Source organism: Rhipicephalus sanguineus, chromosome 1 (assembly GCF_013339695.2).
Source record: "Rhipicephalus sanguineus isolate Rsan-2018 chromosome 1, BIME_Rsan_1.4, whole genome shotgun sequence".
NCBI classification, from domain to species: domain Eukaryota; kingdom Metazoa; phylum Arthropoda; class Arachnida; order Ixodida; family Ixodidae; genus Rhipicephalus; species Rhipicephalus sanguineus.
In genome coordinates this window covers 239557599-239580801 of record NC_051176.1, presented here as the reverse complement: position 1 = coordinate 239580801, position 23203 = coordinate 239557599, and the positions used below count along the sequence as shown (strand labels likewise).

The 23203-nt window shown below is 42.4% G+C and overlaps 1 protein-coding gene across 2 annotated transcripts in view; it reads right to left on the bottom strand.

Moving 5' to 3' along the window:
* Positions 1-23203, bottom strand: part of LOC119375256 (GATOR complex protein WDR59) — a 52859-nt gene that overhangs the window by 9117 nt on the left and 20539 nt on the right. For both annotated transcript variants that reach the window (XM_037645441.2, XM_037645449.2), the window contains exons 13-20: positions 22587-22751; positions 22283-22378; positions 22061-22196; positions 14052-14281; positions 12979-13115; positions 11573-11654; positions 11362-11477; positions 7577-7700 (exon numbers count right to left, since the gene is read on the bottom strand). In XM_037645441.2, the coding sequence (XP_037501369.1) occupies positions 7577-7700; positions 11362-11477; positions 11573-11654; positions 12979-13115; positions 14052-14281; positions 22061-22196; positions 22283-22378; positions 22587-22751 (1086 nt within the window). The remainder of the gene's footprint in view (positions 1-7576; positions 7701-11361; positions 11478-11572; positions 11655-12978; positions 13116-14051; positions 14282-22060; positions 22197-22282; positions 22379-22586; positions 22752-23203) is intronic.

The window sequence follows — 23203 nt, the reverse complement described above, 5'->3', positions numbered from 1 at the left end:
GATTTAAAACTCATCAACACTAGGGATTTGATCTCACCTGGCTTTCAGCCTCTGAAAAAAGGGTGGTAGCATTATCTGCACTTTTGATTTTCTATTATGGACAACCTGTGTAATGAGTTGTACATAACTGGGTGACTGCATTTCAAAACAAGATTTCTTTTCCTTCAAGAAGAAAAAGATCCATCACTGCTAAGCATAGTTAAAATATGACCATCTCAAAGGACTACAAATAAACATCCAACATAAAATGTTACTGCAGTTAGTCTTGTAAGTTCAAATATGCACAGTAAATTGGCTGAAGAAAGAGAATAAGGTGCCAATAATATCTTTCTCCTTTCATATGAAGATGCATATGTTTTAACTGCTCTGCTGCTTAAAAAATAGATGACCTGAGTGAAAATGCATGAGAGATAGTGCAAATTATCAGCTAACAAGTAGATGTGGCCAATGTATTCGTAAGTTTCTACAAATTCATCCAGCAAATACACTGCTATTTGTGACAATGATAAATGGGAAACACAAAACATGCAGAAAGCACATGCAAGCAAGCATACACAAGTTATTAAGTTGTCTCTATCAATTCCATGAGTGCTGGCAGCAAAGAAAAGCATGGTAAGAATGTTATACCAGTGAAAGCAAGCAAAGAAAATTGATGCACACAAAAGTTATCATGAAATCATACTCTAGTTATCGTACACATGCTCTGGAAGATGAGATAGAGAGGGTGCAAATAGAAAAACCTCATTAGAAGAAATTGGCAGAATAATTACAGGATGCTAATAAGTTTTTGAGGTTGAGTGGCTGTATTCAATTCTGGTTTTCACAATTTCAGGCAAACTTACACACCTATCATTCAAGCACTTCATGCTATTTTTGTTATGGAATTATCAGCTTGAGAGCAAGTGTTGACGATACACAATAGCCTCATTGACACACTAGTTCGTAGTGGTGTCATTCTTTCAAAAGAGTAGGCTTAGTTAAAAGGTGCCTCAACCAAACATTGTCAAAACATATACATATATACTATCATAAAAAAAAAAAGGAATTTCACCCCTTGCGGTCTGTTGTCGGGCCCCTCTCAACAACCCAACACGGCCGCAGCAGTCCGTGGTCGGGCAGTGCTTGACAAGCTCTTTCGTGGTTGATTAACGTGTGCATTTTCTCACTGCATTATGCTCAATCTCTAAAAGAGTAAGTAAACTTCTTTTACTTTAGCTTTGATTTCTTTAGTTTCGGACCGGAATAGATGGAAGGTGGGTAAAGGCTTCAGACCGCAAAGGGTTAATGCAATTACAGGAACCACTACACAGAATTTCATTGCCACCTATGTGTGTTGCCTGGTCGAACAGCCAAATGGCAGTAGTAACACTCACACCTGCAATTCAGCTCTGAAATCCACGCTCTGCACCTATACTGCATGAAAATTCTGCTTGTGCATGAGATCCATAAACCAAATACTTCTTTGCTTGACAGAATACATTCAAACCAAAGAAACAGTAACTGTATATTTATTTTTGCCATGTTTGCTCTGTATTCACCTAGAGGAGTACTACAGAGAGTCTCAAACAGTTCAACTGTTGCAAAGAAGATACAGTTTACAGAAATGCGGTGCGAGACATACAATTTAGGAAAGCTTCCCCACTGTACAGCAGCTTTTGTTGGCAACGGTTGCATGACAAGGAAAATTCTCCCTCCTACCAGAAGCATGCAAGAGTGGCTGTGAAAACGCATTATTACTCTATGCAGTTCCACAATAAATCCTTGTTGCAGACAATGCTGCGAAAGTTAAAGCGACATTCATCAGTATCTGCACTTGCGACCGAAAACAGCAAGAAATTTCAACCTGTGCATAATTTGGCGCAACACTGACTGCATACGTTTAAGTAGCAACATATAAAGTAATTAATTCAAATTAACCCATACAGAACATTACAGATCTAAACCTACAAATTGCACAATAATGAGAGTGACGTGTGTGTGGCTCCATCTAATAGGTGCTTTGGGATGCCACGTGAGAAAGCATCACTGTAGGAACCAGGTCTTCAGGGCTTTGTTATGCCCACAGGGTTCAACAAGATTTTCATGTTGTAGCAGTCTTCCCCAGGAATATTCTTCCCTAAAAAGACCAGGGGATGCTTGTGCCCATTTGGATAACTATAGTGGGTAACCAGCAGCAGCATAGTTACACAAGTTGCCAAGCGTGCACGTTGTCTGCTAAGATGTCTCGCAAATTGTAGAATACACCTGCAATTTACAAGCGTCACATGGTAATGTAAAAAACTAATAAAATATCTGACCACTCGTTTCAGAGTTTCAAAGGCTGTGTAAGAGGGCAAGTAGGCATTACTGCAAGTATTAGGGAACATAATTTGACCTAATGAAGCTCAATTAATGTAACTTAGCCCACCTGTTCTTGTAATACATCTTTAAGAGGAGACGCTCCTCGAGACAACTTTTTTTTTTATTTCTTGTAATAGAGACTTAAAAATTCTGTTATATGTATAGTTTTTCATGCAGATTTCAAATATGTCATTACTTTTTATGTAACTGCCATAGTTGTTGAGTTATGCCATACACAATGGCAAAATGTTACATTTTTTGTGGGAACCCTTTTATGCAATAAACTTTCAGTAAAAGTATTGTGTTGAATCTTATTTGACTCTTTGTAGACTGTAAAGTGCTAATATCTATCCAGATATTTCGCAGAGATAATGGAACTAAGAAAAAAAAAATTGTACTCTGTAACTGATTAGTATTTTCAATCTCCTTTGAAACTGTAACCGAATATTTTCACAACTAATGCTGATAGATATTGCAATTTCAAGTAGATGTTAGCATTCTACATGCCTTGAAGAATACGTGTGCCAAGTTTCGTAACTATACAATACATATAAGTTTATAAAAAGCTGCCCGCAAAACCTGAAATTGTCGAAAAAAATGAAAATGAGAAAAACAAGTTTGAAAGTTTGAGAAGTTGGAATTTATCAGAAAAATCACTATTTACATCAAATTGGGCCACAATCCGCCTCGACGTGTGCGTGGACGAAAGTGTAGACTCGGGGCCATCGGAATTTTCACAACACAGTTCGAGGAATGCCAAAAGTCCTTTGCGCTTTCCAGCCGCCTCTCGGACGCTGAGCTTCCGTTCGCGGCAAGTTGGGCATGCCGAACCCGCCACAAGTGCCGTAAGCGCACTGATTTCTCAAAGCATCGTGTTGACTGTAGGAGCACCTACCGGTCTAGGCTCACTCTCGAAGAATCCAATCTTCTTTTGGGATGCACTGATAAATTCCACAGCAGCGTCAATTTCACGACCACTGTCGCCGGGTTAGGTGTCGGCGTTAGGCCTATCCGATATCGGAGCGTCGGGGGCATCGTCCATTGCTGTCGCTTTGGGAAGCGTCTGACGCCGTTTCCCTTGATACTTGTGGCGAGTCCTGAACTTTCGAACATCAGAATTGCGCTTTTTAGGACTTGCCATGGCACGAAAATACAGAAGAAACGCAGAACAGCTCGATCGCGGCGTTTGAGGCTTCACTCTTTTGCCGGAGAGATAGGAGGGAGAAGGGGGTGCAGCGCGCCGGCGTCCAATGGCGGCCTCGCGTTGCATGCCGCGAAATTCAAACGCTCGATGTACGCGTTGTTTTTCACGTTTTTTTGTTTATTCTGCGTGAAGATACGAGACTAACCCCTGGTGGATTGTGGAGAAGACAGCTTACGCTACATGCGGGCAGGATTGCAAATGGCAGGCATCGCGTCATTTTCACAACAGAAGGACGCAAACTACACCATTTTTCGTGACTTTTGCGCATTTCTCCCATCACCGCTGCTCACTTGGAAGCCTTTTTAGATAATTTCTCATGCGAATTTCAGCTTGATATTTTCAAAAATAAAAGATTATAGTCCAAGGATGCCAATACAGCTGAAAAAAAAAACAAACAAACAAAATTTTTTCGAAAAACCGTGACTTTTCGACCCGCATCTCCCCTTAAAACTGTCTTTCATTGCTTTCCAATCACTTTGACACTGCTCTGAAGTCAGATATGTAGTGAGGATAATTGATCTGGACAATAACCATGGGACCTTGTGGAATCACTTGTTGACAACATGCCAAAAAGAACAGACTGATAATGCATACAAAAGCTAGCATTCAAGTTGATCTTGAAAAGTAACTTTGACAGTGGACAACAAATTAGCATACACACTTGCAAGCACTTCCTCCGGACTGATATTATAGACATGGGGTAGAGGATGACTAAGTGACAAAATGAGTGATTGGGTGAGAGTACGAACACAATGAATGTCAGTTATATTGAGCAGACATATGAAGGAGTGTTGGTCAATGTTTGTATCAACAGAGGTCAGTGACTGTGAGCTTGAGTAGAAGTGAGCAGAAGTGAGCAGACTGTTGGTGAGTGTGAGTCAATATGAATGTAGTAAGTGCAGCGAAGTCTAAGTGGACACAACGAGTATGAGCATTAGCAGATGCAGGCCTATGAAAAAGTACAAATGTGAGTGACTGTTAGTGATGATTGTGTAGGTCTGATTGGGAATGTGACTGAGTACTTGGCCTGAAAAGTATTGGTGAGGTAGTATGAGTGGGTATCTTATGCACCTATTGTGCCGACCTATGCACTGGACTGCTTTATACATGTAGGTGTATTTGTGCTATTTTGCCACCTTGCTGTACTTCTACAGCACACATACTCTTTTGTCCTTCACTTTAATTTTCTGCTGTCTTCAAGTCATTCTTACCTCTGCTACTCTGCTTTCTTCCTTTCAAAACAGTCAATTTCAACAGTACTGCTAGGCTTTTTCGTGCTATAAAAACCCAAGTATGTGAATGTCAAACAATAGGACTTGTTTTTTTTACCTAGACTGGCTGCACAAGTGTAGCTAGTGTAGAAAGTTATTTTTTTTTGTTACATGCAGAAAAAGTGAAGCTTCACTCAACTACACGAATCCACTTTGTACAGCACAACTGCAGCATGAAAACTACACTTTCTACATTGCAGTTTCGGTGAGTGTAGGCAGCAGATGATGGACAAAGAGGCGTGTGTTACAAATGCATGGCACCATTTTGTCTGCAACTGATGGTGCTGTCAGCATGTATACATGGCAGCGACGGTGAAGTTTTGAAGAGAGGACAACAGTAAAGTGCTGGCATGACTGCCCGTCACTAAAGGGGTATTCAGACGGGGGAGAAATGCTCGGGGGATAAAGGCGGAGCCTTGTGACGTCAGCTTGCGAGGAGAAGTCTCCACAAATGCCTCCCACTCACACGGACAGAGGCAAACAGAGGGGGAGACCAGTGTTACTAGACTACTCTGGTGGCTTGCACCACCCATTTGACGAGCTGCTGACGACGAGCCGCAGATGACCATGTAGCTGCAGACTGTACACCCGCTGCCGCTCTTTGCAGGAGCAAGTGCAACAATGTGGCCAAACAAGAGCTCGAAATTTCACTATATCCTCTACCGCCGGGGGATTGTTCGTCCTTTCGGGGAAAAGGTCCCCGTCTCCCCCGAGGAGGCGCGGGGGGGGGGGGGGTCATGCCCACTCGCTAATCCGTGACGTCGCGGTCACGTGATCCGCAATCCCCTCGTCCCCCCCGAGCATTTCTCCCCCGTCTGAATACCCCTAAAGGGAAGTGACCACGTCATCCAGTAAAATAGAAGTTCTACTAACGGATGGTCTTTGTGCACTGTGTATTCGTGATGCATTCAGCCAGTTTGTCAAGATTTGTCGCCAAGAGGAAACTCCTTGTTTTTTTTGGTGTTCAGGCAAGGAGGTATACACAGCCAGTGGATACAAATTAAGAAAGCGTGAAGTCGGGTGCTTTTCACAGAAGATGACACCAATGAGACACAGTCTGCCCTGGTTTGCTGTAGTTCAATCAGCCGAGTGTAGCACAACACATCATTGCCTCTGCCCTGCCCAATGCTCATCTTCATGAGCATGTACAAAGCGTAGGTAAAAAAATAGCCCTAATGGCTGCAGAAGGTGCCTTGTCCAGTATAGCTTTTGTTTCTGTTAAAGAAAAGAAAAGTTAATGACAAAGAAAAGGTGAACTCAAGGTTCTTTACAAGATTTAGTTCTATCACCTATGGGAGCCAAAGAAAAAGAACTAGAATGGGTTGCCATATGTGGAAAACTTGTGCGAGTTTCTTCAGTTACTACAGGCTAGTTTGATGGGTACTAATGTCCCCATTTATGAATTGAACAGTTACAATGGCACCTAATATATACTAACAATAACTGGTGACCATTTTATTGCTTTATTCATAAAAATACATAGGCATACTGCATATTTCTAAAATTGGTAATTAGAAAATGACTACAGTAAAACCTCAGTGATACGATCACGGCTCGTACAAATTTCAGGGCGATACGAATTTTTCTGTGGTCCCGGCCAGGGCCCATTAGCCTGCAATGTATTCGAGTACGGTTGTTGCGAACCGATTTTTACCCCGCGACGTTTGATACGAACGTATGCTAGCGCACAGATGCGCACAGGTGCTGCCCGCGCTGTCGTGGAAGATGCGGCAGGTGCGGGCATGCGCGCTGCGCGACCGTTAATGGCGCGTCGTTACCTCCGAGATTGTGTGCGCGAATGTCGGAGGCCTTTATGCACCTTCGCGTTTAGATTACAGATGGCGCTGACGTCGCGTTTCTTTTTTTTTCCAACACGTTGACACGTGCTGCTGTGCTCAAGGCAGCAGCGTCCTTGTACAGTTTTAACACGTGCCTGCCACGTCGATGCAAGTCATGTCCTCTAAATGAGACGTTCTATGAAACAAAACAAACTTGGGCTGCGGGTCCATTATGAAGTCCCATGAATGGTGGACGAAGACCCCAAGAGACGAAGCAGATGGTCTTGGCGAAGGAGCTAGGCCTCGCAACGAACGCGCACACATGCCAACTCTCCGGTTTGCACAGGAGACTCCCGGATTTTGAGCAAACCTCCTGATTGTGCGGGCACAGCCGTAAATCTCCCGAATAGCACCCCCAACACCACCGTGATAAGAAGGTAACAGCAATAAAGGACAGCGATTTTAAAAATTTTCTGGCCTTCATCTATCGCGTGCAATGCACTTTTAAAGTCACTTTTGCCGCAATACTCTGACGTCATGCAGAAAAGCGTAGTAAGATTAGGAAGGGGGCTACTAGCGGTCACGGGTCACAACACATCTGGTTCATTGATTACACATGCACCATATATTTACGAGTACAAGTATGATCGTTGACGTCTAGAACTGTACTGGCAATCATTTAAAGCTGTTCATGACGTCGGTGCAGCCCTGGGAAACACTAAATAAAAACGTATACCAACTTTCTTTTGTCGCATACTAATTTTTCTGGAAATGTTTTTGGGTAAAACGAATTTTGGATGATACGAATATTTTTGATAACTCCGCGAGATTCGTATCACCGAGGTTTTACTGTATAGTCAAACTACCACAACAGTTACATTAGTGAGTCTGGAAAAAGTTAACTCCAGCAAGTGAGCACCATCTGCAGTAAAGTCTAACAGTTTACAATTTCAAAAAAGGTGATGAAGCACGCGGCAACTTACGCTACTGCAGGCCTGATCAAAAGCAAATTTCTTGCCACAGCTGCCATCTGCATTTTCACCACTGAAGATACAGCACAACATGGCCACAGTTTGTATGTCATAATGCTTTAGGTAGTGGCTGACGCTGGAAAAGGCACACAATACAACACTTGAATTAATTGCACACAAAATTCATAGCACCAAATAATTCACGGTCAATTCATTAATATCAATGAACAATCTTTGAATAGTAATGAAGACCCACGTTCCATGCATGACATGAATGATACACAAGTATAGTACTATAACCAGAGTCGCATTACCGAGGGTTTTTTCACATGTTGAAGGGATTGCGATGCAAGGACCAGCATGAGAGAATTATGTAAGAAGAGAGGTAGGGCTCATTTTCACACTGATATAACCGACATCACAAAATGTTTTAAAAACCAGCTGACTGCTTATGTTCAAAGTACTGCATGGACCACCCGATTGCTAGACATATGCCATGTTTGTGTACTGCATTAAGTGTTTTTTTTTAACTCTTTGGTACCCCCACATTCAATAAAGCATGATCTTTCCACTGCCCAAGAAGTTTTCTTAAGGTGTAGCTTTCAGAAAATTGGAGCTAATCTGATAAAATGCAGCACATTACCTATGTACATTCTTAAAAGAATATAGTCTAATGATACCTTCACTGTAAGACGAAAACAGTGAGCTCATTGTAGATTCAAAGCCACAGCCTGGGACTTTTCTAGTCAAATTCCTCCTCCAACCAAGCCCTGGTAAAATTTCTCGAAAGGCTTTGGCTAAGTTCAATGCCCTAACCTCACTTTTTCCCAAGGGAGAAATATTTTCCTACATTTAGCCCAACTTCTAAAGACGTATTGAAGAGGTTACCATTGAGCCACCTGGATATATGAACGCTTCCTTTCTAGAAAGAGCACTAGTAAGAGATCTGATATTGTTTGAAAAACTTTGAGTTTTGTTTATCTTTTTTTACAATCTGACCATTAGTGCTGTAATATAAGTTTGTTTAAAAATAATGAGGAAGACATCCAGTCAGTAACAATGAAAATGAGCTACTCTCACTGTCAAGACATTGCTATGAATGCAAGTGTATGTGTGTTGCAATCTACCAGAAGTGCAGCAAAGTGCCAAGACAAAGTGAGCTTCTTCATAGCAGTGCGAGAAAAGGACGAGTATGGTTGACGAGTTGAGCTCATCCATGGCTGTTTTTACCAGAAATGTGTGGATGAGCCCAGTTTGTCTGTTGCATGAAAAGGGCTAAAAGCCGGCACTATATGCGTCAATTTGTAAAAGCCCGCTCATGGCAGGCTTTACAATTACTGATAACATTTTATTGCGATAGCAATTATATAGACAGTCTCGGGTGTTTTTTGCCGTCACCGTCGCCGTCGTCATGCTGCCTATATGTATAAGTATGTACTGTATATATATATAAAAGTCCCAAAGAAAAATAATTCCAAAAAAGCTTCCGAAGCGCGGAATCGAACCAGCGCCTTCTCGATCCGCAGCACGTGGCTCTAACCACTACGCCACAAAGCACAGATCGTCCAGGTGGTTCACGGCGAGCGTTACATACACACCCTTTACCGCTGTACTCGGAGATGGCAGGCACTTATAAGTGTTTCTTCATTACCAGCGAGATGGCGCTAGGAGCGCAACGGGCGCACTTAAAGGCGTCGGCCAGCTCGCCCTGCTCCTGTGAATGCCGTTTCTCTTCACCCTACATGGCATAGTCGCATTCGTGCGCTTATCCAAGGAAAGAAGGGGGCGGGGGTGGGGGTGGAGCAGGGGGTTGTCTGTCTTGTGCTTTCCCCGCGATGTCCGCGCTGAAGTCACAGAGCGTACGAAGGCCACTTTGCTCACTGCAGCAGCCGCGTTTGCGAAACGAGCGCGCTGTTCAAACAGAAATAAGTAACAACTGTGACAGTTAGTTCGCGCTCGTCCTGTGTGTACCTGTTCGTTCGTTTTGTGCGTCCTGCTTTATGTGTGAGCAGTGCGCTTCAAGTGTCGAGCTGTGACGCATGATAGTTTGCGCTCGTCCTGTGTGTGTTCTTTTCATGCGTCCTTTGCGCTTGAGCGACGGGCTGGAAATTTTGAGCTGGTTTTCGTTCTTCGCGTTACATTCCAATTTGTTGCTATCGCATTCATTGCTTCGCCGTTGCGGCGAAACTGTGACTATTTTTTTTTATGCTTACTACCTTCAAACACCCCAACCCTTTCATTTCAAGACAAGAGACATGTTAGTACAGGGATTTTAAACAGGTAGCAGTCTCAGTTCTAAACGTGACACTTGCTCACAAGGATGGCTTGGTGGGCTAGTTGGTATTGCATCTTAGAAGGGTTACAGCACACATAGACGGGGACAAAGTGAAGAAGAAGACACAGCGCTATGTCTTGTTTCTTTTTCACTTTGTCCCCGTCTGTATGTGCTGTAACCTTTCTAAGGTGACAGTTGCACCAGCTACATTAATGCATCAAAGCACACAGAGCTGTTCTAACTGTTTGTGCTGCTGCAAGGTTCATAGCAACATTGAAGAAAAAAATTCAAGGGTTTTTAAGGATTTTCAAGCACCTAACAAAAAATTTTCAAGGACTTGAAACAACACTTGTTGAGATCGCAGAAAAAGGGAACACCAGCTTTTACAGCATGAAGAACATCTTTCACTGCACACAAGCCAAAGCAGGCACTTTTTCATAATTAATAGCGAACTAAAGGAGTTTTCACAGTTCCTTTCTTCGCTCATGTTTTGTTCACTGCAGGTTTTATGGCATTACACTGTTTTCTGCAGGTTTCAGTATTCTTCTGCTAGTTTGGTTAAATTGATTCACCTCACAATATAGGTGTATTGTGTGAGCGTGCACACACGCACACACACACAAAATGTGCATCGCCAGCCTGAGAATTTTTTTCAACTTATATGAATATATAGATGACATTATTGCCGCTAATATAACACAAAAATGCAGGAAAGAAACACAGACACGACAACATGGGCAGTGCTTCCAACTTTGAGTCATTTTAGGGGCAATTATATCATATAGCAAGTACCAACTAGGCGATGAACACATTCACCTGACAAGTATGTATGCACACACACTCAAATATATACAAAGGGGTCGGTCACCCTTCCCTCCCCGCTGCCACAAAATAAAATCCTCGTTAACCCTCTGGTCTAGGCTTGTGTGAATATAACTTTCTAGGCTCAAAGTGAACGGCAATTAGTGTCGAATAAGTTTGAAGTGAATTCAAATAGTAGTAGGATGCAAACTATATGTGGAAAAATACTTTAAATTTTAAAATTTCTCACACTTGGGCAATATAAGACGCTAATAAAAAAATGACTGAAGTGCAGAAGTGTTGCTTCGCGCTGACACAGATTTCCCCTGACAAGAGGGTTTGACGGCACAGCAGTCCCGTGGTGCAGTGAAACCATCTTTAAGGCGGATTACATGTGGTAGAATAATTCATTTTTTTATAAATACTTTCAAATTTTAAGTTAATATGATAGCGAATTCAACAACTGTAATATGTGCTCGATTATTTGCACAGAACTATCCAAAATGCAACAGCTAAAAATTGGCTCACAAAAGTGTATTGACAAAATTCAAGGACATTTAAGGACCTACAAAAAAATGAAGGGCTTTCAAGGCCTTGAAAATGCTATTTGAAAATTCCAGGGTTTTCAAGGGTTTCAAGGACCGCTACGAACCCTGTGCTGTTACACAGTGCAGTGAAGAAACGAAATGAGCAATAAGTGCGGGAAAGAAAAACCACGTACATGGACTCCAGCATCTGTCGACCGAAGGGGTGCTGTGCCCATGGAACAGCTGCATCAGGCCCCGGTTTGTCATGTGAAAGCTGTGGACTTGCAATAAGTGCTGCCAAGGACCAGACCTGGACATGCAAACACATTTTACAGGGCATCATCAAGCAGGCATACTGCAAAGAGATAGTATTTTAGAGAAGGCCAAACAGACAAATCACAAAACCTGTGCCAAGTCTTTCCGTCCCACATTTGCAGCACACGTAGCATTGTGGTTGCAGGCACTGACAGGGTCTCCATTATCCAACCTACGAGTGTTTTGCGACATGGAAAAGAATTTGTTATTGTATATCAGCTACCGATTTCTTGATTTTTAGCTGCACAGCATATGGCGGATGTAACTAATGCATACTGCGTGCAGCAAACAAAGATGTGTAAGAAAAATCTGTGCAGAAACATTGCTCATATATAGCCCTATCTTAATTAAAATTACTTTTTTTTTGCATACCAATAAATCAGTAAAGTAACAGTCATGAGAATTACCTTGTGTATAACTTTGAATAGGATCTGCTACATGTGCTCATACTCTTGTCAAATGCTAACAGCCCGCTTTCGTAATACTCCTTTTTATTAGTTTCATTTGATCATGTAAATACTTTCTGAAATGAGCATCACATTTTACGTATGTTACAGTTTTACATGCTCACTTCTTTCTTCCTTTTTTCTTTTAAGATCCTGCAATGCCGTAGTAATAACAATGTTTTCTTTCTTTATGGAAGCTTCATGAAAAAGTACAACAATTCTCCATTTATCACAGTAATGCCTTTTGTTATTCCTTTCAATGCACTTTTTTTCCCCGCGTAGGTAATTAATTTTTTTTTTATGTTGATCCGCTCTTGTGTACCTAAATATGTATGCGCACATGTGTATACTTCACAAATATTCTATACATATGCTTGGTCTTTCAAGCAAGAGTGCAGCATGTGTTAAGTGAATGAAAATAAATGTGACAAGTTAGCCAAGAAAGGGCTGATGGAACTACTATGTAGACTCATGCATGCTTAAAACACCACTGAAGATTGCAAAAAAATAACCATAGCAATAAACATGAGCTAATAGGTTTAAAAAATTTCAGATCACCAGCACTAGTTTAGATGTACAACACTGCCAGGTTGATAGCTTTTACTATTTAAACTTTGCAACAGTTACTATTAGTACTGGAACATTTCAAAGTACAACAGGATACACTCAAACCTCGATATAACGAACACGGATATAACGAATTATTGGTTATAACAAAGTAAATGAAGAATAGTCTTGTCGCAGATACAGTCTTACAAATAAACAGTTTTAATGAATTTTCGAACATAACGAAGCTATTTTCGTGGCAGATGTGACTTTGTTATATAATGAGGTTTGAGTGCATTATACTCCAGTCAATTACTGGATTTTTTAAAATATGCAACAGATTTAGACCAACGAAGATGGTGATTAATGAATAGAGAGACTTTGCTACTCCTATAATTTGTTCATAAAATAAAGCACTAAGGTTTCTAAGCTACCATGCCACAGCTGCACTGTGGCTGCGCACTGTTTTTGCTCACAGTCAAGAGAAGAAAACTACAGGCTTACATGTAGTTTTGAGCCAGAAACTGGTTTATGGGCATAATCCCCGACATGTTATAGATGAGCACGGCAGCACTTGGCAGAGGATGCTGCTGTGAAGATGCCTGGCGGCCAGTCCTCCTTTGAGTTCTGCCTCTTCCCTTCTGAAAATATATAGGAGGCATTGTTGTAAACACTTTTTTTTAATCTGCACAAATTAATACAAAGAAATATGTTATCGCATGAAGCTGCACTTTCTGGAGAACACAGATATTACAATTTCTTTAATCCTGCTTTAATTAAAAGGAGTATTCTCCCGCAATAAGAACATCACATTCAAAGCACATCTTGGATTAATTAAATTTTTCTTTTAATTCTTGGGATTTCACATCCCAAAACCATGATTTGATTATGAAGTACACCATAGTGGAGGGCTCCGAAAATTTTGACCCTCTGGTGTTTTTTAACCTGCACATAAATATAAGTACACAGGCCTCCAGCATTTTGCCCCCATAGAAATGCGGCCGCCGTAGCTCAAATACGATCATGTGACCTTCGGGCCAGCAGTTGAGCACTGAGCACCGTAACCACTAGACCACCGTGGTGGGTATCCTGGATGAATTGTGCAACGGTTGCACTGATAAAAAAGTTGCGAGATTGTGAGAATTGCAGCTTACACTTTCCTTTTAAGCAAAAGAAGAGGATTTGCAGAGTCATTCAGTAAATAAAACTGTTTACTTGATATTCGCAAAAATTCAAAATTGGGTTAATTCAGAAATTATTTCCGGTCCTGTGAAATTTGAATTAAGAAGGTTTTACTGTGAAACTTATAATGAATTTTGTCAAAGTGAAATTTCCTTGCAACTGGCATGATTAGAGTTAAACAGAATCTCTAAGTAGGCAGCCTCACATTTTGGCAATACTGTTGCTTACATTTCGCTTCAGTAATGCTGTGGAACTATTCATTGTGCCAAGGTACCTCGTTTTTAGGCTAAGGCATCTAGTGTGGGAGCCTTGTGCATTTGCTACCTTTAGCTCATCGCAGTGCAACCGACATGCGTATACTGTGGAACTTTGTATGCAGCAATGAGAAAGCTTACCCTTTCTTTATAATAGAAGGATGAGATGGAGACATCCTGCGGTTGTGCAGTTGCTGTTCCTGGACTGTGAGGAGCGTAGAGGCTGACTAAGGATGAAGTGGAAGGGGGTCGGCTAGCCTTATGCTGCGAGGCAAGGTAGGCTCCCAATGCACTCAGTGATCGTGGTGTCACCTCCGTGGGGGCATTCATCTTTTGCAGATGGGACGGCCGTGTGAAGCACACAAGAAAGTCTGACAAAGAAGTGATTGTGAAGTATAATGTAGCAAGGCATAAGATAGTGAAATTACAAATAAAATGTGTCTTTTCCCTGTATAAATAACTATTAGGCAAAGATTAGTAAGAGGGCAAGTTGTACAGCACACTGCTATAGTTAGATTGAGACTACGTAGAGACTATACAAACTGCTCATAAGGAACAGTGCTCTGAGATAGTTGCAGCTAATGCACATGTATAAATCTGAACCATGGTAGTCATGATGAGCCATGCAGCACAAATTACTTGTGCAGGTTTCAGCAAAAAGAAGAAAAAAATCTGTTAAAGTTACAGGGCACATGCATTTATGCATTTCCCACTTCTAACTGCACATGATTTAGGTTGCATTTCTAACTGCACATGATTTAGGTTGCATATTATGTGTGCTGGGTGTACTATGTGGTGTTGTGTGAAGTACCTGATAAGGGGTATACACTGTAAGAAAAAATAGAGTTTTGGGGAGTATTTCTGCCGCACAACTGTAATCGTCATCCACCTTGCGTACTTTTCTCGTGTTATCACTGTGGTCTTGGCACTTCCCAGTCACAAATGGCGCGTGCGTTATCATCGTGATATAGCATTCTTGATAGGAAAGTGATGAGAGCGAGGTTTTCAAGAAAGGAAGCACGAGCAAGCTAGATGACAATTATTTTTGTGTGGCAGATATACTCCCCAAATACTCGATTTTTTCTTAGAGTGTAGTACCAAGGCCAGCTTTATTCATTCAGCTGTAGTGAAAGATTTAAAGGAGTCCTGACACAAAAATTTTTGGCCCGCGTTTTTTTGCTGCAATGTGTTGCTGGGAGTCTGTTAGTCATTACACGGCACATCGTTTGCTGCAGCGCGCGACAGATAATTAATTACAAGCTCCTCATTACCGACACAGCCTCAGTTTCGGTTTGACAGAGCTCCAAAAACGACAAGCCGCCTAGCGAGTGAAACGCTCGATCACGTGAGCACACAGAACAGTGACGCATTTCCGCGCGGTCTGTCGTCGTCGGGCTCATCGTCGTCTGATGGCGACGATTTTCTTGTGGCGCGGATGGAAGGAATTTTCGACGTGGCGAATCACTTCAGGTTTGACCCGCTGGCGAGGAGCGATTCGTCGGGAAGCGCGTCAAAACAGAAATGGCGGCTACAACGTCATCATAACTTGTACCGGCTGCAACGGTTACGTAGGGGAAGTAGGGGGGTCACCTCGGGTCACCTCCGAGGGTGTCAATGCACCAGGTGCGGCCTATAATGCTGGATCGCGCTCACCAACTTCAAAATTCATATAAAATACCTTCCAAGCTTTATTCGCTGTCGATATTTTGCAGATGGTACGCGCACGTACACGGGAATCAATCCAGCAGGCTATCTCGGCCGCGAAATTTTGTGTCAGTACCCCTTTAAGAATTTGCGGCAGAAATTATTGAAGATGGTTGTCGAAGCCAGTGAGTTTTTTTATGAAACTTGCTGAATACCCCCATGATATTTGTGAATCACAAAACACTATAAACTCATCAGCATACCCATTAAGTGACAACCTCGCTGCAAGCCACAATGTCAAATGATACCATGACATGGTATATTCTGTGATCACAGCAGCAACCCCAGCTAAAGCTCCATGGCAACTTCCAACTATTCCTAGGATCCTGGCTGCAACTTCACTGCAATGGCTATCCATCAAGTTGTCATAGTAGATGTGGAAGCTGTGCTTGAAGCTGGCACACACCCTCCTCTCCTAGTGCATAACGTCACTCGCTTGTGCTCCAACCAATCAGATATCTTATTTGCCTACACACCTGTAATTTCTCTCTTCACTCCTTACTCTCCTCCTGGTTTTTATTTTGTGAGATTGGCCAATGACCAACATTAATTCAAAATAAGCAAAGTAGCTAAAGAAAGCTACTGCTTGGCACATCCATTCTGGGTGATTGGCCAAGAATGGGCACATACCAATATCCCATATGCAGTGCCAAAGTATTTTTTCAGACACATCCCCAGTAGTAAACTCCATGTTATCTAGTAGGTCTGACAGCAGTCAGCAACAGGTTGTTTATTTGGACACATGCCAAGTAACCCATGTTGTTTACTTTCAAGGCGCTCATTGCCTGATGTTCATCCAAAATGGGTGCAAAAGCTACAGAAAGCCATCAATTTAAATTAAACCCATAGTTTCTTTCCTGCAATTGGAAGCGTTAGCACAACCAGGTCCTGAATGCGAGTCATTAGGTAAAAAAAGGTCAATAACTACACACAAAACCAGGACAGACACTGCAAATGATGAAGGAAGTCTCATACAATTCAATGTATGCAGTCAGATGAGGAAAAAAAAAAGAAACATGCATGTACACACAATTTGGATAGGCAATATGAACCTAAATTTAGCAAAGCACTCGCAAAATTTTGCTAAAAAAAAAAAGAAGATTTCTCATTTTAGGTAATAATTATGGACATGGTAGACTGGGCAAGATTCTCAAATTAAGAATTGAATCTGCAATATCTTGATTCCATGGTTGATCCTCCACCAACTAAGGCATGAGACTATTATATTTGAAGAAAGCGCAAAAAAAAACCACAACACAGAGAAACGAAGGGGACAGGACGTTTCTCTGTGTTATGGTTTTTTTAGTGCATTCTTCAAACATGAATTTGCACCAACTCGCCTAACTGTCCTCTGCTAGATGAGACTATCAGTTTGAGCTTGCAAATGTAGAAGCTATCTCTCCTGCAGGAGTGAACAGAACATTTAAAAGGACAAAAGGTTTGTTAGATCAGCATGGACAAAATAAAATGCTAGACTAGCTGGAGATTAATAAAGGCATGTATGTCACATATAGGAGGTGACAAATAAAATGTGACAGAAGAAGAGGAAGACGTCGAGCGTAGACTGACGTATAACCGCATGACTAGAAGAAGAGAAAAACGAAGGAGAAGATATAAAAAAGAAGATGACGTGGGCATAGGGCCCTGGGGTGTTCGATCGTGAGCGCGGGAGGCGGGCACGAGCGTCGCCGGCCTGTGTACCGGGCGCTCCGGCTCCCTTTGTTCTACGGCATCGCACCGTAGTCTCGTGCTCCATCGCTCATCGCACCGTAGTCACCGGCCATCGAAGGACACGTCCTAGGAAATGGATGGCAGGCGCGAACACCCGCAGCGGCCAGGGAGCGTCATCGGCCTGTGTCCCGAACGCTTCGTCCTACGGCACCGCTCCGTAGGCCTCGCCTGAGCCAGTCCAGTTCCCGGGAAATGCTGACCAGCGCAAGTCGACGCTGAGGTCATTGACTCCGAGCCTCCCAGCCTCAACGACAACGCCAGCTCGCGTTCCGTACCAGAGAAAGACAGCGTCACCGACTTGTACGCCGGCGTTGACTCCAGTGCTCAACGCAACGCCTCGCCTCATCGTGAATCGGCACAGAACGCCGTGAGTTGTTTGAGCGAAGAACGCTTCGTACTGTATAGATGTTTGTTTCCTTCACTTTTTTTTTGTGATAGCTTTATTTAGTGTCGGTATGTTTTATATGTTTGCAGTGGTTTGGGGTAAAAATGTGTGTTTTTCTTTTTTTGTGTGTAATTAAAATAGGTGTGTGTAACGCTCTCGCCTTGTCCATTCCTTCTGTCCGGCTGTTATCCGGAGATCCGTGACAATGTAGCATAATTATTCTTGTTAAAGAAGCTAAGGTTATGGAAATAGGAACCGCAAAGTACAGAATATAAAGATCAAGAAGTGATATTTGTACTAAATGATACAAAGTGAATGCTACCGTGTTAACATACCCAAAGAATATCTTCACAACAACAGCTAATGAGCAGTGCAGCAAAGAACAGCATAAGCTGTTTGATAAACAAGTGTACAAAGCTTATTAATATTCTGAGTAAGACTTGTTGCTGGGTTAGTTGATTGATGTCAAAGGGATACATATTAGCGCGAACTAGGAAACAAAGACTTGAAAAAGAAGCAGAAAGGTCGGGTGGTAAACCTTTGCAGTCAATTTATTTGCTAGATACAATCATTCACATTTCAGCCAATTGATGCATCAAGCTTCCCAGCATAAATATTGGTTATATATCATTCATTATTTTAACTAAGGTAAGCGATATCACTGGTCAATGTTAATGAACATGTGACGTGGGTGCAAAGGGACAGTGTGTGTAGATGTACAAATCTACAATATAAAAAACATGGGGATGCAACAGCGCACACTCCAATTGTGAGTGTTCTAGTGGCTTCAGCACACTTCACAAGGAGGATTGCAACATTTATTGTACTACTAGGCGTTCTATCTTATTGTCTACTACAATGGTGGTTTTAAAGTGGCATTTTGTGGTAGCATGTCACTGTAGTTGTAACATGTAAAAAAATTAAGTTGGAATCAGCCACTTCCTCATACCGTTATTTTCTTTTTGACAGAGAGAAATCAAATAGTCTATGTATATAATATTCCCGGTAACATTATTGGCATGAATCAACCATGGCATTTGCTTGAGAAATTCAGCAAGTGTTAGTAAGCTCTGGCTCAATTCAATACAGACACACCTAAGAATGTAGCTCTACAATATGTATAAACAAACAATCTAAATTGTGTAATTGAGATACGTCGCCGACCGATAAATCGGACACCGATAATTTGGACATGCTCAATAATTCGGACAGTTGCGCGGCACCGCCGATGATCCCATAGAAGTAATGTGTAAAGACGACCGATATTTTGGACAGCTGCGAGATCTACATTTGATAATCCGGACCCTGTCCGAGACTATCGCGCACGCCGAATCGCCAGCTATTATCTCCTCCGGCACCCGTACCATACAAAGTGTGGCCTCAGAGATCAAAAACGAAAGCTAATTGGTGATCTATGAGGCTCTATTTCGATCGCTACTTTATACCTCAGATTTGTGATTAGAAATGCCGATCTTGGAGGCACTGGTCAACTGTGGGAAATGTGGCGTTATTCACCCAGGTATACGTGTGGGCACGAGTCTACATGAAGCCTTGGGTTTTAGGGACAACAATGGAAAGGTGAACACGTCCGCGATAGAAATAAGTAAGAGACGGTTAGAGTATTGGTGGCAGAAAAGTAGAGATAAAGTACAAAAATAAATAATGGGGAAAAAAAATAAGGTCATTCTGCCTTAAGAGGCAGAGAGATAGACCGTGAATTTATAATTTTTTTGGTATAATAACATAGATTTAAAGAGACCGACAACTGATTTTTCTCGACCCAGTTTTTTACGGCGCGACAGGAAGCTCACCCTTCGTAGCGTTTGTAGCTGCAGTGGTTTATCCGAAAAGCACGTAGTTATCTTATAACCAGTATTTTTCGATCTGAAAGGCTCCAAACACGCATGGAGGCTTGCTCCAGCAACGCTGATAATTGATAGCGATGCCGCTAGCCCTTGTGAAAGCTGTCGTTGTTCTGCTTTCGCAGGAGTTACTGTAACTATGCTTAACCACCTTTATTTTGAGCTTTCCAACCATTTTTGAAAATAGCAAGCTGTTACAATGAGATGTGTGGCTTTATACACCTTCCCGGTATTTGTACAGCGTTCTGTGCGCCTGCGCCCAAGGTTGCCTGAGCCTGTGTCATGGATGGCTTGTCCCGGCGTCGTTACTCTCTCTATACACGAGCCAAGCCAAGTAATTGAAAACGTAATTGTGCATATGCACGGCCGCACCGAGTAGCAGCGCGCGTCATTTCTGAGAGAAAGTATAGGCAGCAAAACTATGTCGCTCCAAAATCTTAGCGACCTGGAAACTGCGTGCGCGGTTGCATGAGCACGTTGAAAAGTTGCTCAAGAGGCACTGACGAGCATGGGATCATTACGTCACGCGAAGGCAGTGCCACTTTAATGTGTATTACTAACGCAGGCATGTGTGTACATTTTTATGGAGTAGTACCTTTTAATATAAAGAAACAAACAATATTTCAGTACTAACAAAAACATCGTCGACCGCGTACAGTAATCAATGGTCACGTGGCCGTCTTCATCGGATCGTTGATGTTTTTGCCGCCAGAGGTGCCACAGGTCATTTTTCGCGACTTTCATTTAAGAAATAAAAATATAAATCCATCTCTCACGAAAAAAACAGGGTTGGTTTGAGTCAGTGCGACGGACAATCTTTACATCAGTGGAGTCAACTCATTTCATATTCTGGGCAGTTGTCGGTCCCTTTAATCAATGTAGATAAGGTATCAGGCCAGCATGAAACAAGGAAGTTTTTTTTGCTTTTTTTTTTCTTCGAGCCGGGTGGCAGACATGTCACCGGCCCGTTATAAAGGGGACGCTCATAGCATCCATCCATCCATCCAAATCGTATCGACATCGCGAACATCTACATTCCGGTTCCTGTATCCCCGCGCTGCATCGCCGCCATTCTGTCGAATGTGTCTGCGGTAAAGCGTTCTGCGCGTGCGCGTTCATTTTTATCTTGAGACTTGCTTTATTTTACGCTCTGCTGTCTCAAAAGATCTGATTAAATGGCGCCAACGGTGCCCTCACAGCCAGCGCCGAAGGCCGCGCCGACAATAACGAAACGCAGCAGATACAGTCAACTGCCGATTTTTCCGGACATGCTCGAAAATTCGGATGCTTTCGCGGCACTGTCACCAGCCCCATAGACGTCAATGGTCAAGAACGTCGGAAATTTCAGACGCTAAAACTCTTCGGCGTCCGATTTTTCGGACTTTCTGCCCAAATTGCAGGCCCCCACCTCTGCCGCGTCTATCATCTCGTAGGTTCGAAACAGCGCTTTCGCGAGTCGACCTGTTTGCGACAGTAGCAGAGTCCGAAAGTCAGCTTTGTCGCGATGCCGAAGTGTTATGGGGTGAAGCGGACCGGAAATTCAAAGGGGCCGCTATCACGGCGCCGTGCGGCGATGTCTTTACGGATAAGCAGTGGAAATGCACGGAGGCGTGATGGCGGCAGGTGTCAAATGCGCCAGTACGGCTCAATCGCTGACAAGCCTTACGATAAGCATCTTCAGTCAACTGCTCGTTAGTGCATGTGGCTTGGTGCAGTTGCATGCGTAGTGCACGCATTTAGTAGGCGAGAACCCAAACGCGCCGTGCCGCCATTCATGCTGCCTCTTTGCGCGACAGCTAAGTGCGCCGTACAGACGCGTTGCATTCACGAACGAAACCAGCTCCTCATCGCGTACAGCGATCACATCACACTGGCGGAGATACAGGCGGACTTAGTTGCACATAAACGGAAGTGCGGGCAGCAACGCATTGACAACTTTTTTTCGACCACAGGGACCCTGAAGTGTCAATAAAAGTATTTTTTTTTCTGACGGATTCGTTTTTTCGGACATTCGATAATTCGGACTTATTTACGTTCCCCATGGAGTCCGAATGTAATTGCAGGAAAACAAGCAATCATTAACAGCCCTGCAGTAAACTAAGGAAACTAACACATTCAAAAATCTGATTCTTGTTTTCTCCCCTGCATTCTTTGTACGTTCAGTTTACCACGATTTTTGTAAACTCCCGTTTTTTTTTATGGTAATATTTTTATATTTACATTCAAGAGCAAAAAATCACCTGCACACTTCCATGTGTAAACAAGAAGGCTCAAGTCCAGGCAGAGGCACTCCTTAAACATGCGTACTTGCCAAATTTTCAGTACACATGGTTACGTGCCCCTACACGAGTTCTGTGCTCTCTACATCACAGTAATTTTCTCATTTTAATTAACAAGGCAGTGCAATCCAAGGCATAACCTTAGGAATACTTATGCGAGCTGCCAAATAAACATCACTCTACTAGTACCTGCCCCACAAAACCTTGCTCCTGATGTCCTTGGAAATGGCACACTAGAATCTTGAAAGGAGCCATAGACAGCATAAGGATGCTTGAGGCGTTCTGCAAGATAACCACTGTCCGAGTCCTCAACTTCAGCTGATTCCTACAGGAAAGCACAATGCTTATTATAACATTTCGCCATGAATCATGCAGCCTTGGAAATGTGAATGCCAAGTGCCATTTACTTACCACACAACTTTCAAGCGTTGCTACCAGCTGTCGTAGGCAGGGTTCTAAGCAGTTGCGATTTCTTTTGACATGCTGCTCAGATGTTACTCTTAGAACCTAGAATACACAATGCAAAAAACACCTTTTCATCCTTAGGATACAGTCTGGCACATTTCTTATTTATGCACCAATTCGGCAATTGAAATACATAGTCGACCTATCTTAACTAATACATTAAATGCATATTTGTGTAAAATATTTCTTGTGCTATGTGCAAAGGGTTTGCTCAAAGCTTCAACTAGCAAAAGTTAGCACACATACAAACCTTTGCTAATCTGGTCTCAATGTTGCTGTCCACTGTTGTTCCCTTGAGAAACTGGAAAGTCGGGCTGGCATTGTAAGGATAAAGTTGTGGGAACTGAAGCTTGAGCCTCAGAGCATGATTTCCAACTGTTATTGCAACACAACAGACTCTTTTCTCTGCATCTAGCTGTGAAGCAAAAAAAAGAGAAAAACAGAAACAGACTTGTATGAATAATTGCTGTATCAATGAATGAATAAATCATAGGCAACCAAGCACATGACATTGTAAATGAAGCCATCAATTGTATCCTCCGAGTGTGTGCTGCCAAAAACATGTTACATGGACACAGAATTATTTACTGCCCTGAACAGTAACTTGTAGTACACAAAGCAATAATTTATAGCACATTTTAGCTTAGCATGTTTGTTTTTTTCCTGAAATTGAGTGACATTTTTCTGTTTTTATTCCTACCCTAAAATTCTCGTGTTTTTTTTTTACCTACACTACCATCACTGAAATTGCCCAGTTTATGCACCTATAAAAATTCTATAAAAATGATCAGAAACTTGGCCAAAACATAAAGCTCACACAATCCATCACACAGCCATGTTGGAGGATTATGAAAAAAATGCATGCTT